General features: G+C 31.6%; 1 protein-coding gene across 1 annotated transcript in view; it reads right to left on the reverse strand.

The window, feature by feature from the left end:
- Positions 1-14542, reverse strand: part of LOC127702955 (probable phospholipid-transporting ATPase IIB) — a 43032-nt gene that overhangs the window by 15875 nt on the left and 12615 nt on the right. The window contains exons 5-19 of the mRNA XM_052207282.1: positions 12853-13020; positions 11890-12036; positions 11390-11470; positions 10078-10227; positions 9402-9491; positions 8013-8083; positions 7424-7589; positions 6605-6661; positions 5431-5697; positions 4587-4748; positions 4153-4245; positions 2464-2547; positions 1693-1863; positions 961-1149; positions 646-790 (exon numbers count right to left, since the gene is read on the reverse strand). Of these exons, the coding sequence (XP_052063242.1) occupies positions 646-790; positions 961-1149; positions 1693-1863; positions 2464-2547; positions 4153-4245; positions 4587-4748; positions 5431-5697; positions 6605-6661; positions 7424-7589; positions 8013-8083; positions 9402-9491; positions 10078-10227; positions 11390-11470; positions 11890-12036; positions 12853-13020 (2041 nt within the window). The remainder of the gene's footprint in view (positions 1-645; positions 791-960; positions 1150-1692; positions 1864-2463; positions 2548-4152; positions 4246-4586; positions 4749-5430; positions 5698-6604; positions 6662-7423; positions 7590-8012; positions 8084-9401; positions 9492-10077; positions 10228-11389; positions 11471-11889; positions 12037-12852; positions 13021-14542) is intronic.

Raw genomic sequence — 14542 nt, forward strand, 5'->3', positions numbered from 1 at the left:
ATTTTACTGTAAACATTTTGAACCACTTTAATCGAAACCACAGCTAATGGACACATATCAAGTTGCCAAAAAGCTATTTTACTTTGGGAAATGTAAGATTTTGAAAACATTTCAAAATGAGTGAAGAGTAATTGAATTCAGAAAGACATAGGCTTCCAAAGGTTTCTGAAATTGGAATCACTTAAGAAAGGTTTTTTCAGCAGTTAACCTCATGGAATCAACATCAAATTGCTGATGATTTTCTAATTTTAAAGGAACATCATGAAGGTTTAGTTTGGTTTGAAATCCTGTGTTGAATCGCTCTAATTTTCAATGGATACTATGGATTCATTTATTTTCATTGATAGAGGAAAAATTGTATTTACATGGATATTTGATTTTATGGTGTTGTCAAAGTTTGCATATTAGCCTATAGAAAATTTTTACTTCATTGAATATTTAAATTCATGGTTCACCTATACCAATAAAATCCATGGAAATTGGTTTCCCATGAATAAGAAATTCACAGTATTGTTGCTTAGGTGTTAAAAAAAATTTCATACTGAAGGAGATAGCAGTTGCTGAGATTGCAAACATTTTTGGCAATTTCTGGTTCCTCTTCATAATAAGATAAAAGAAAATAACACATCCTCATTTAATTCTCACCTATTGCACAAGTCCTTTTCCCTGTGTGATTTCGTAATAATTTGACTATATCAGCCTTCTGTGTTGGAGAACATCTACAAACAACGACACTGGGACATTGACAAGCTAACTCCACAAACTCGTGTTCATAATACTTTAAGCAAACCTGGAATTATATTAGGTCAATAATTAAAATATATATTTGCAGTAACATTTATAGCCTCCCCTGAAAAATGTTAATGAGGAGACAGTTACAAACATTCCCCTCCCTCAGCTGATGGAAGGAAAAGGAAATATCAAAATTGAAAAAAGGAAATCCTACATGCAGTCACTTACCTGAAGTGAGTTGCCTGTGATGACTAGAGCTGCATCCTGTTTACGTCGGAGAGCATTAAGTTCCAAATGAGCATCAGTTCTGCCAATAACAGTACCAAATGTATGAATGTCTTGTGTCCTAGATACCAGTTTAGAACTTTTAGCAATGCAGATGGCTGTTTCTAACTTATCACCAGTCAACATCCAGACCTGATATACAAACCAAAAAGAAAATATTCAATGAAATATGCTGATTCGGAAAATTACTTCACTGAAAGTAGGTAAATGCAAAGTTTGATCTTTTTTTGTTAGTGCCAATATTTAGAAAATTTATTGCCTTTATTTCTCAATAACTCTATTCTTAATTAGCTTACTGCACTGTTTGATATAAATAAAAAAAAGGAGATGTGAGTGTATAGGTCAATGAGACAGCAACCCAGAAACACAAAAATTAAATCACTTTTATGATCTTTCAATATAGACAAGTGTCTTTAGAAAGAATGTATACTAAAAATTATTTCAGAAAAAGATTTATAGTATAATATGGGAGCCTGCATTTCTGACTGGGGTCTATCTTGCTGCTTATTTTTTTTTCAATACTCTAGCAAGACAAAGCCATGCCTAGAATGATAGTGTATTACAAATTCATGACACAAAATGATGGGCACTTGATGAAATAAAAAGCTAAGGAGCAGTACTTCGTACAGCTGTTTTTCATTTCACACTAATAGTGATGCCTTCTACATGCCTCACCTTTATGCCTGCATTCCTCAGTAACTCTAATGTAGGTCTAACACCTTCCTGTAACTTGTCTTCTACTCCTGTTAGACATAGAAGCTCCATGTCACGCTCAAGACTCTCAATAACAGCCTGGACTTTTGTGTTTCTGTCCTGTGTGCTCATCTTAGCTTGGTGATATCGAATCTAAAAATAGACACAAGGCATAAATGTATTTCTGACAACATTTAATGTAACTATTTAGCTAGAAAGCATGACATCAAATCACCCAAAACTTGACAATAAATTTAAATTGTAATTTATAAATATCTATTTAATCAATACCCCCTTCCATTAAATTGATTAGTTCCTTTGAACAACTATATCCTTCCATGACAGTTTTGTTAATTTGAGGATAAATTCAAACTAATGGAATTTGAGAATTAAGTAAAGTAAGACTGCTCTTTTTCATACTACATAAGAAACCAACAATTGGATTAAAATTTCATATTCTGTCAACCTTTTTCTTTTTGATGGGTGGTCGGGGTATGGGTGTAGAGGTGATAGATTATTCAAACAATAACGTATTAAATCATTTAAAAATAAACATTTTTTAACTGTTTCATCTTCTCTTTCATTAAATCCCACACTTGTTGGTAAGATGGTAAGTGTTAGCTTTGTTCTTTTTTGCTGACTTTCCCACTCAATGCTTTACTTTTAACCTTGTCAGAGTATAACCATCATTTGTTATTAAAGGATGGAACAGGGAAGCCAATAATAAATTTAAAATTACTATTAACCAAATACCTCAAACTCCTGATACTGTTCTTCTGTCAAAACTTTTTTGGCAACTACCAATGTTCTCAGTCCTTCTCTAGCAAGATTTCCACACTAAAAGAAAAGTATAAAAATACACAAATCAAGAATACATGTGTTTCCAAGAGAATGACTGACAATAAACTGCTTCGCTGAGCGCAGCTAGATACGCCCGCAGAGGTCCAACCCTGAACAGTTGGGGCAAAAATGGACACAATATTCAAGCTTGATTCAGGTCTGAATTTGGATTGTAATTAAATATTTGACATATTATAGGTGTCTGAATAAATGTATTCAAAGAACTTGTAATTGGTTATATGAATTGAATTTATGTTCAATTAAAGATTTCTTGCTGTTGTGCAATACTTAGTAAATCTGTTGTCAGACTATAAACAAATAAAGTATAATTAATTCTCAATGTCATATTAGAAATTTATGAAAATAAAAAGGGAGCTTACATCAATAGATATAAACAATTCACCAAAGTTTCATGAGAATTGGTGACAGCATTTTTGAGTTATTGTCAGAAAACTGGAAAATCACCCCTTTTTAATGAATAAAACCCCATAACTCAGAAATGTAAAATGTAAAATTTATAAAATTCTAAATGGAGCTTACATCAATACATACAAACAATTCACCAAAGTTTCATAAGAATTGCTGAAAGCATTTGTGAGTTTTTGTCTGATAACTGGAAAGTCCCCCCTTTTTTTATGAATAAAACCCCGTAACTCGGAAACGTAAAATCTAAAATTTATAAAAATCAAAAGGGAGCTCATGTCAATAGATATAAACAATTCACCACAATTTCTTGCAAGTTGGTGAAAGCATTCTTGACTTATTGTCCAAAAACTGGAAAATCCCCCTTTTTTTAATGAATAAAACCCCATAACTCGGAAACGTAAAATCTAAATTTTATAAAAAACGAAAGGGAGCTCACGTCAATAGATATAAACAATTCACCAAAGTTTTATGCAAATTGGTTTAAGCAATTTTGAGTTAATGTCCGACATGTTGACGACGGACAGACGGACGGACAGACGGACGGACGGACAGACGGACAACGGTATACCATAATACGTCCCGTAAACGGGCGTATAAAAAATGATGGACACCTTACAACATGAATTTTATATATACAATCCACAATTATTTCTTTTTCTTTCTTTCTCTTTTCAATTGACTGTTAAGTTTTATTTATTGTGGGGTTTAAATTTTTTCATTTTAAAGGCCAATCCTATCTGTTAGGATTGATGTACAAAATTTGTTTTCCCTGTTTTACATCTCCCTTATAAAAGATCTAAATTGGAGAATGGGCTAAAAATAAACCACTAGTAAAAATTATCCACTTTACAGTATGACAAAAAAAATGCTTTATTAAAATGATGTTAATATTTGATTTCCTGTATTTGCAGAAAGATAAATTTCTGTTTTAATACCTAAAGACTAAGAATTATTTAACAGAAGTGATATGAACTGACTATTTTGATTCTGTGTCATCTGTATTGACCTGATACAACTAACCACATGTTTATGCCAGGGACATTACAGAAACAACCAATTATTAACCCTAGTTTCAAACCTCTTCTTTAAACATTATTCATACTGTAAATTATAGCTGTTCCTGTAATACTGCTGCCAGTTAGCTTTATCACTAAAATTATCTCCCTTCTAACTTACCTCTTCCTCTAACCAATCATTATACTGCACAATGGTTGTCATGACAACATCTGCTCCTTTCATCAGGAAAGTTATTTCCCCTGTATCTTCTTCCTATTTTATAAAGATAGTTGATTTCATTAAAATGCCAAAAGTTTTAAAACGGAATTCCACCAAATTACTGTGATTCACAGATTCTAAGAAAACCACAAAAGTTTAAATAAAAAATAAAACTGAATTTGAAGTTTGACCATCTTAATTTATCAGTAACTTGATTTCACACTCACAATACCTTAACAATTAATAAATTTAACAAAAATTTTCACGTAGACAACCTTGAAAATGATCAATTTAACAAAAATATTCACATAGACAACCTTGAAAATTTAACAAAAATATTCACATAGACAACCTTGAAAATTGAACAGCCTTGAAAATTTAACAAAAATATTCACCTTGACAATGATTCCCATCCTTTTTGTTTCAGATGTAAAGGGAAACACCTGTAAAATCTGGAATTTGACAATACTGCCTGATGGAGTTCGTAGCTGCATGCTGTTCAAGTCCCGTTTGACCAGCGTCAGGTCCACACTCTCTGTCCATTTCACCAAAGCAACCTTTAATATTATGGTTGAAAAGTTGATTAATGTAATAAGTTAAAAACATGTATTATATAATGGATAAAATTGAGAATGGAAATGGGGAATGTGTCAAAGAGACAACAACCCGACCATAGAACAGACAACAGCAGAAGGTCACCAACAGGTCTTCAATGCAGGGAGAAATTCCCACACCCAGAGGCGTCCTTCAGCTGGCCCCTAAACAAATATATATACTTTGCACAACAAGTTACATACCATAAATAAGAACTGGTTCATGTAAATAAAGGAAACATGAAATGCTTGTATGAAGAATTTGGTGTTGATGGCAGAGACTGGTACTCTCTCTTTAACTTAATCACTTATACAGATTTAGAGCTTGACACCTGCTAAAGACACATGGCTGTCTATTGTTGAAGATACTATTTTGACCTCCAGACGTCTTTTGTTTTTTTGGGGTTTTTTTTTGGATTGTTGTTATGCAATCCCATTATCTTTTGTTATTCATAAATGTGAAAAATTAATATTGCCATCACTGTTTAACACAAACATTATCTTCTAAATAATTAAATAATTGAAGTAAAACTGGCTGAACAATACTGATTTAAATAAGTTATCACTATCTAAAAAAGGTAACAATTTAATTTAAAAAAAAAGTGGCTGACAAAAATATGGTTAATGCTGTTATAGCACTACATACCTCATCAGGACTAGAGGCCTGGTACACCACAGTCTGTCTACTTTGTCTGTCAGCCTCTGTATCATCAGAGTTAACATCTTCATCATCCTCATAGACTGGTGTGACATTGTGGCACAGTGCAATAGCTCTGACAGCTTCATACACACGAGTTACTACCGTTCTTCTCACTGGACCTCGAGTTGGTGTCATTGATGGCCCAAGAAAAGGTTGTTGTGTCTGACCTGGATCCTCCTTCTGTCCAAACATAGAGTTCAGGTGTTGGGTAATCTGAAATTAAATCATAAGCTATTAAATTCTGAAAAAAATATATACTCTATGATAACCCCTCTACTCCATTATGTCCATATATAGGGGCCTCGGTGGCCAACTGGTATAAGTAGTCGAACTACTATATCACTAGCCAGTCAACACTGAGGTTGTGAGTTAGAATCCCGCACCTGCCAGGTGCGCTCGACTTCAATCTTAATTGACTAGGTTTGTCAGTTTTCCTACCGAAGGTCTCTGGTTCTCTCCTGGCACTCCGGCTTCCTCCTCCAATAAAAACTGACTGCCACAAAATAGCACAATAGTGTTGAAAGTGGCATTAAACACCAATCAATCAATCAATTATGTCCATATAAAGATATTTTGTCATAGTATTAACTGAAAGGATGATGGTCATGAATTTTAAAGAATTGGAGCTTATATAAGAGTACTAGAAGTAAGGAATTTAAAATCTTGAAGGTTTGGACCTAAATTAATGCAAGGAGGCCTCATTATTCCTAAACCTTCAAGGGAAAACACTGACTATTCCCAAAACAATCTTTCTTTGTTCCTCAGTGTAATTATATCACACATGCCTTAAATTTGCAATGAATATGCATAAAAACATGTCTTTGAAGTTTTATTCAACAACTATTGGTATTATTTCTTTTCTTGTATTAAGAGTTGTACATATAAAATAGTAAAGCTGCAGAAAAAAATCTCTTATTTTTTTTGCTTTTATGGAAACGATCTATATTATATTATTTGAATTTGTAAATGTTTGGTTTCTCTTTAAAGTAAAGACAGTTTACTGTATACATTGGAGTAGCAAGTAAAATGTTTTCTCCAGAACACTGAATTATTAGTTTGTTTTTTTCTATCAAATTCCGCATCTATTGTATCTTGGTTTAATACTATTACAGCAACTCACCTCATCAGCAGTTTCTGGTGTAAAAGATACAGTTCCCAAGTGTAACTTCTTAAATATCTGAAATCAAAATTAAAAAGATTGAGACAAAGGTATGGTGCCAAAAAACTGCTGCAACCCACCACTTTCCTTTGAAAAATCCTATACAAGGATGGGAAAAGGGAAAGTGATGGTTTAATTGTTCAATAGGATGATATTTAGTTGTTTTTTTTCAATATTTGTGAATGATTAGAGTTCTGAAGTTTAAAAACAGTGGGGTTTACTAAGCTTATTAATTCCACACACATTTTATTTAGATAGATGATTCAAAATAGCAAATAAAGTTGACACTGATTCCAGTTATTACAGCCACCTGCGAACATATGATTGAAACTAACAAATTTTCAACAATTTTCCAGACTACTGTAAACCTACTAATTTTTCACATTCCTGAGTAGAAAATTACTCAAATATGAATAGCTTCAATTTTGTCAAACAATGGGGCTTCTCTTATATGAACACATCAACAAAGCTAGGAAATAGTGAAAATAAATTGTCATATAGCAAGAAAAGGCTACAATTGAAAAAAGTCTTCACAAAATTAAGTTGGTTTACAGTATGTTTTAAGTTTGTATAGTATAGAAATTATGAATAAATGGTACACTCTTGTAATAGAAAATAAAGCAAATCAGATAAATTTTTCCTTGATAGTTAGCACTAATCATACTGAATAAATGAATATCTAGCCAGAAACTAGAACCATGTCCTTTTTTCATGAATTAAGATAACACTTCAATTGTTGATGCCAGTAAATGTTGAAAATTAGATTTAATATGTATTTACCATTTCATTCTGAGTCAGTGTCCCTGTTTTGTCCGATAATAAATAACTAATTCTACCGAGCTCCTCACAGATAGTAGTACTTCTAACTATAGTTTCGTTTATAATTTTATCTCTCATGATGAACCAGGAATAAGCAGCCTTTCCCATATCTAAATTGACTCTTAAACTGCAAAATGAAAATCATCAAATGTTAAAATACTGCAAAATGAGAAACTATATACCTAATCAGGGTTTTTTTTCTACCCCGAACTTCAATAATTATTTTTTTTAAATCACAACAAACCTGGGGTGATTACAGATTACTTATTTCATTTAGGATAATATTGATGATTTGAGAAAAAAATCAAATGAATTTCCACTTCTAACAGCTTCCATTACAAAACCAATAACATATTTTTTTTAATGAATGAAAAACAAATTTGGAATATTCATTGAAATTTGCTGCTTTTTTTCGTAAAAAATATAGAAATGTTGACAAAATGCTTATAAAAAAATTGAGAGTTCTGGAATAAATTACTTATAAATATGGTTGAAATATACCCTAATTTTGCTTTTCATATTAAAAACTTATCATTAACAACAACCTTACCTGATAGGTATAATATATGAAAACAACAGCACAAATCTAAATAAATATCTGTACCATGGGCCAGCAAAACCCTGAAATTAAATACATCATACTTTTTAAAATGATATGCAAAACAATTTATTGAATTTAAAAAATGCACAATATAAAAGAAAATGTTCTTTTGATTTTGACTGATTGATCAATGGCTTCTTAATATCCAGTTGCAAATATTACACGCATATTAATTGTGATAACATGCAATTGTTATAGGAATAAACCCTGCCTTGTAGTGGGCTGACAAGTAGAGAAATACTTTTAACATGCTACACGTAGCTTATAAAGTAGCAGTCCACAGGAATGCATGTCACCCTACCAGTATACATCATTCCAACTCTGAGCTGACAAGTATTTCTTAATACTCCTAAATCAATTTTCAAATTTGAGCCTTTTACTCACTTAAAATATTAATTTTAAATTCTAAAGATGGAACTGAAGAGCTCAAAGATATTGATGTTCCTAATTTTATATTTAAAATATCGTCATTTTTTTCTATTGGTAAATAATTCTTTGCTGGTGGCAATTAGGTGAATTTTAAATATACTCACATTTATTCATTTACTTTTATGGTTATCGTCATATCAAAGTTTGTCATTTTTTTTTATCAAATTGATGTATACCAAGTTCTCTCATCTTATTCAACATATATAGAATGGCATGTGTTTTGAAACTTGAAACAGAAATAATCGGAGTGACTCTGACAAACAAAACAAATATACTCTTCTGTCAAGATCATCCAAATTATATGGTTGATCAGGAACATCACAATCAATCTGACTTTATGTTATTATTGTCAATGTCTGATATCTAATAAATCATAGCATTAGGGCTATTCCATTCAAATGGACGTGGGAGCGTAGGACTTTCAAACTCAACCCACAACCAATCGTAACATACATTTTTTATTTATTAATTTTGCATACATCAAATGGACATATAATCATAAATGACCAACCAGAAGCCCAAAAATAGAATTTACCTTCCTTCCCTCCCCCATCCATTTAAATGGAGTAGTCCTGGTAGTGATACAGAGAATATCAGAGGTAAAATATTCAGTAACATGTGCAACAGCTGAAATAGGAAGCAATGACCCTTGCACAGCACCAGAATTCATCCCCCGTTTTTGGTGGGCCAGGTTAGTGCTTGTTTTCATTTTTCTTTGCTGGTTGTATTTTCCATATTTTGTTTTTTTTGTTGCCCTATAGATATATTCTTACTTTTTATACTGCTATTGTCTGATTTTTTTTATCAATTACAGAAGAAACGTGATACAAAGAAGATCAGTCAAAATGGTCAACATGATTTAAGGTAAAACATTCAATAAAATGATAATTCTTTTTATTGTTTACAAACCTTTAGTATCATCATCACAAAGGATAAAACTAAGACAGCAAAAAACAGAAATTTGGTTAAAGTGTTGACTTCTTTGTCTAACAAACCAACCTGCAAATACAAACAAAAAGTATGTATAAGATTGAAATCATGCATGTCTTTCTGTTGTTTATTTCTATGAGCAAATATTAAAATCCAAATTATTTCAATGTTACTACTTTTTAGTCATAGTAGGGCAATAATCACATTGTCACTTAAAAATGTTCTAAAAATGTACTCATCAGATTTTGACAATGTCATCAAGTTTCTAGCCACTTCATTTTTTTTAAATTTATTGTCAGTGCAATATCTAAAGCAATAATAGGGGCTGTTCTACTGTTTCCCAAATCCTTGTCAAATCTGGCAAATTTCAAATTTTCTTCCTGAAATTCTGCTGAGATGGACATTAAATTAGACTTTGCCACTTTTTTCAATGCGTTTTACTGAAATGGTCATCAAAAATGGATTAAGCAACTTTTAATAATATCACATGTTTCAAAAGAGTTGCTGACACAACATGTGGACAGACTTACAAATGAACAGAAAAACAAGCAAAAATACATATATAGGGAAACATAGAAACAATGAGTGCTATACATCCCTGCTTTTCTAAGTGAATGAATGATTTCCCAAAGAAAATTTAAATCAATTTTCTTACTTTACTTTGAGGTTGTGATGTATTCATGACACTCCTTGTCTCGGCACCAGTATAGATGACCACACCCAATGCTGTCCCTGAGGCTACAACTGTATTTGACCACAGTGTATTATCTACAGTCAATGAATCTTCATAAACTTCTCCATCAGTCTGCAAAACATAAGTTTGTAATAACTATTGAATATAATGCTAAAAAGGTTGAAAAAAACACTTCACAATTTTCTTTTAAAGCTAAAATCAGAATGAGAATATAACTATAGTTCTTCATAGAATACTTTCAGAAAACAGCCAAACTAGTCATACAGTTTTTGGTATCACATAAGTGCCTTACAATGAACGATACTTGATTACAGTGTGTGAAATTTTCTTTCTTAGAATCATACCATATATCTGATATTATCCATACAAACAGTTCAATGGTTTATTTATGCTAAGTTTAAATTTGATGATTTCTAGAACCAAACCTGAATGTGAGGTTTTATTTGTCATTTTTCTTATCACTGATTCTGATCTTCCTTAAAAATTCACAAATTTCCTCAATGGAATATTTTTATAAATTTATCCTTAGTGCAAAATCAGCAAATCAGAATTCTTGTGATAATTTCTAACATTACAGTAACTGGAAGATGACAGAATAACGTTGGACTAAATCAGCCTTTGTGTTGTAAATTCCATATGTTGCATTGCAAGATATAGTATCCATGTAATTTTTTTTTTTCTAATCCACAGTTGTCTCCCTTTTTAAAGTTTTTAATGTTGCTATGGTATTTTATACATGCAACTGTAACACACAGTTTTATTATTAATACTAGACAGAAAAAAACAAGGGTTGGTGTAATCTGTAAAGTTACTCATGTAATACATCCGTATCTGATTGTTATTTTATATATATCATAAAGAGCATAATGGTCTCTGGTGGAGAGTTGTCTCATTGGAATTCATACCACATCTTCTAACTTTATATCAGAAGCTATCAAATTGCCTTTACAGATTAATTCTAATTCATTTCAATTTATTAAAAGGCAATACTCAAGATCTTTGAAATGTTTATACAATGTAGCATTCAATATGTACAGATAGAATACCTTATCCGGATAAACATTACAAGATTTTTCAGCTTTTATTTTGAGGTGGGATTTATCTAATTAATTGTTTTTGGTATGCTATTTTTGTATCATTTGGTTAAAAAAAAAAGAAAAACTATACTTATGCTGTTGAAAACTTTGCTTCTAAATTTGGGATTTCTTATTAAAAATCTATAACTGTCAGATTTTTTAAGTAGACTAATTGTTAATTACAGCAGGTTACCTACCCTACGGAATGTACCAACAAAATTATGGATGTCCTTCTGTGGTGCTTCAGCGTACAACTGTGCTCTTATATCTAATATTTCCTGAAATTTCAAAAGAGTATTTAACCAAACTAACAGAAAGATAAAGTATACATGATTGAACAAATTAAAGATAGAAAAGCTTTTGTACAAGTTTGATTATTTGAAGCACTTCATTGTCAATAAGAGTATTACTAAGATCGTATTGTTGAAAGAATGGGTATCTTGGGAGCACAAATATATGATGTCCCCATTATTCAATCACAAAATCTATCAAAACTAATTCTGATCTTTATAACTGATGAATCTGTGTTGTTGGTTTGCTGTCGGTTTCCATATCAACATAAGCTCTTTCTGAAAAATTTTGTAAATTTGTTCATACATTTTGTAAAATGGAATCTTTTAAGAAAAAAAGACAAAGATGAATAAAATGCTATTAGCATCATTATATATTCAATAATTTTTTTTTTTCATTGACATACCACATTAGAGATAAGTCTCTGAGTATTCTGTATGGCTAATTTGAGTTTCCAGTCTGTCTCTCCATCTAACTGGTCTGTCCTTATAAAACATGCACCTTGTTTCTCTGTAGTTCTAACAAATATCATATCAGCTGGCACACGCTGGTCCTTTAGAATATAAATTTCGCAGATAAAAATTATAATTATGACATATACCTTCTGTAAAAGATAATATCTGTCATCTGCATCTGTCATCTGCATCAGACTACAAAGTTAAATCTGTTAATTAAGAAATTTGGGCAAAGTTTGTTACATTAAAAGATGAGTTCAGTAAAGAATATATATTTTGACATCTAATTATAATTCTTTCCCATTCTATTAAAGGACATTTTACAATATTGTACTAAAGATTTTAAAGGACAAACTCATTAGAATATACTGGTTGAACTATATCCTTTTATGCATATCTTTTATTATATAGTTTATTTTCTTTTTGAATATACCAATTTTTGAGTAGACAATTTGCCTTGTCCATCAAATTATGACTTTACAATTTACACATACGAAATATAACAAATTGACAGTCTTATGGAAACCATCAGTCTACAGTGCAGTTGTTTTGGGTTTAACCCCAACCTGGTTCAAATTAAAGACTTTAAACTTGATATTTGCTGTACCTCCACCAAAACAAGTGACATTTAGAAGAAAGAGCAAAGGACTGGTCATTCTAGAGTCAGAATAATGTCTTAGAAGGTTTGTATGTCTTGTAGACATTGCGAGCTAGCCATATAAAAAATTTGTGTGTATAGTTAAAATAAATATCACACAAATAATAAAAAAAGTCATTATCAAACATGAAATATTTGCCACTGAATGTTAACTTACAATCAATTAATCAATCACTAATAATATTCATTGCTTGCCTCTATTCATAAAATAAATAATTCCACAAATAACTGAATTTATGCTACAAAACTGTATTACCTTTTCGACCTGAATAAGATCCCCAACTTTGATATCTGAACTTGGAATGGTTATGAGTCCATCTCTCGTCAACTTTTTATATTTCTGTGAATTTGCTTCTTTATCTCTTCTGTATCTTCTGTAATCATCTAGAGCCTCCCTACACATTGTCACAAATATCACAAAGCCCTTAAAAAATAAATATTACAAGTGTAAGGTGTAAGAATATGTGATGATCACAAATATCACAAATCAGTCAAATATATGAAAGGTTTCTCTACTTGTGATTATACATTGTAAATATCACAAATTCCATAAATATTGTATATTTTATCGTGCAAGGCCTCTCTATATTTTGTTCCTCAAGCATGTACTATCAATTCCTGAAAATCAAAAACACATATGTTCATACCTAATAACAGACAGAGGTAAAACAGTATACCCCACTTTTTTAAAGCGGGGGTATAATAATAACTAGAGGCTCTAAAGAGCCTGTGTCGCTCACCTTGGTCTATGTGCATATTAAACAAAGGACACAGATGGATTCATGACAAAATTGTGTTTTGGTGATGGTGATGTGTTTGTAGATCTTACTTTACTGAACATTCTTGCTCCTTACTATTATCTCTATCTATAATGAACTTGGCCCGGTAGTTACAGTGGAAAATATTTTGTAAAAATTTACAAAAATTTACAAAATTTATGAAAATTGTAAAAAATTGACTATAAAGGGCAATAACTCCTTTAGGGGTCAATTGACAATTTTGGTCATGTTGACTTATTTGTAGATCTAACTTTGCTGTACATTATTGCTGTTTACAGTTTATCTCTATCTATAATAATATTCAAGATAATAACCAAAAGCTGCATAATATTTCTTAAAATTACCAATTCAGGGGCAGCAACCCAACAACGTGTTGCCTGATTGGTCTGAAAATTTCAGGGCAGATAGATCTTAACCTAATAAACAATTTTATCCTGCACTAAATGCTTTGGTTTCAAAGATATGAGCCAAAAACTGCATGTTACCCTATGTACTATTTTTTAGCCATGTCGGCCATCTTGGTTCACGGGCGGGGTCATCGGACACATTTTTTAAACTAGATACCCTAATGATGATTGTGGACAAGTTTGGTTAAATTTGTCTTAGTAGTTTCAGAGGAGAAGATTTTTGTAAAAGATTACAAAAATTTACGAAAAATGGTTAAAAATTGACTATAAAGGGCAATAACTCCTTAAGGGGTCAACTGACCATTTTGGTCAAGTTGACTTATTTGTAGATCTTACTTTGCTGAACATTATTGCTGTTTACAGTTTATCTCTATCTATAATAATATTCAAGATAATAACCAAAAACGGAAAAATTTCCTTAAAATTACCAATTCAGGGACAGCAACCCAACAACGGGTTGTCCGATTCATCTGAAAATTTCAGGGCAGATAGATCTTGACCTGATAAACAATTTTACCCTCTGTCAGATTTGCTCTAAATGCTTTGGTTTCAGAGATATAAGCCAAAATCTACATTTTATCCCTATGTTCTATTTTTAGTCATGGCGGCCATCTTGGTTGCTTGGCCGGGTCACCGGACACATTTTTTAAACTAGATACCCCAATGATGATTGTGGCCAAGTTTGGTTAATTTTGGCCCAGTAGTTTCAGAGGAGAAGATTTTTGTAAAAGTTAACGACGACGGACAACAGACACCAAGT

This window comes from Mytilus californianus, unplaced genomic scaffold, assembly GCF_021869535.1.
Source record: "Mytilus californianus isolate M0D057914Y unplaced genomic scaffold, xbMytCali1.0.p SCAF_5, whole genome shotgun sequence".
NCBI lineage: Eukaryota > Metazoa > Mollusca > Bivalvia > Mytilida > Mytilidae > Mytilus > Mytilus californianus.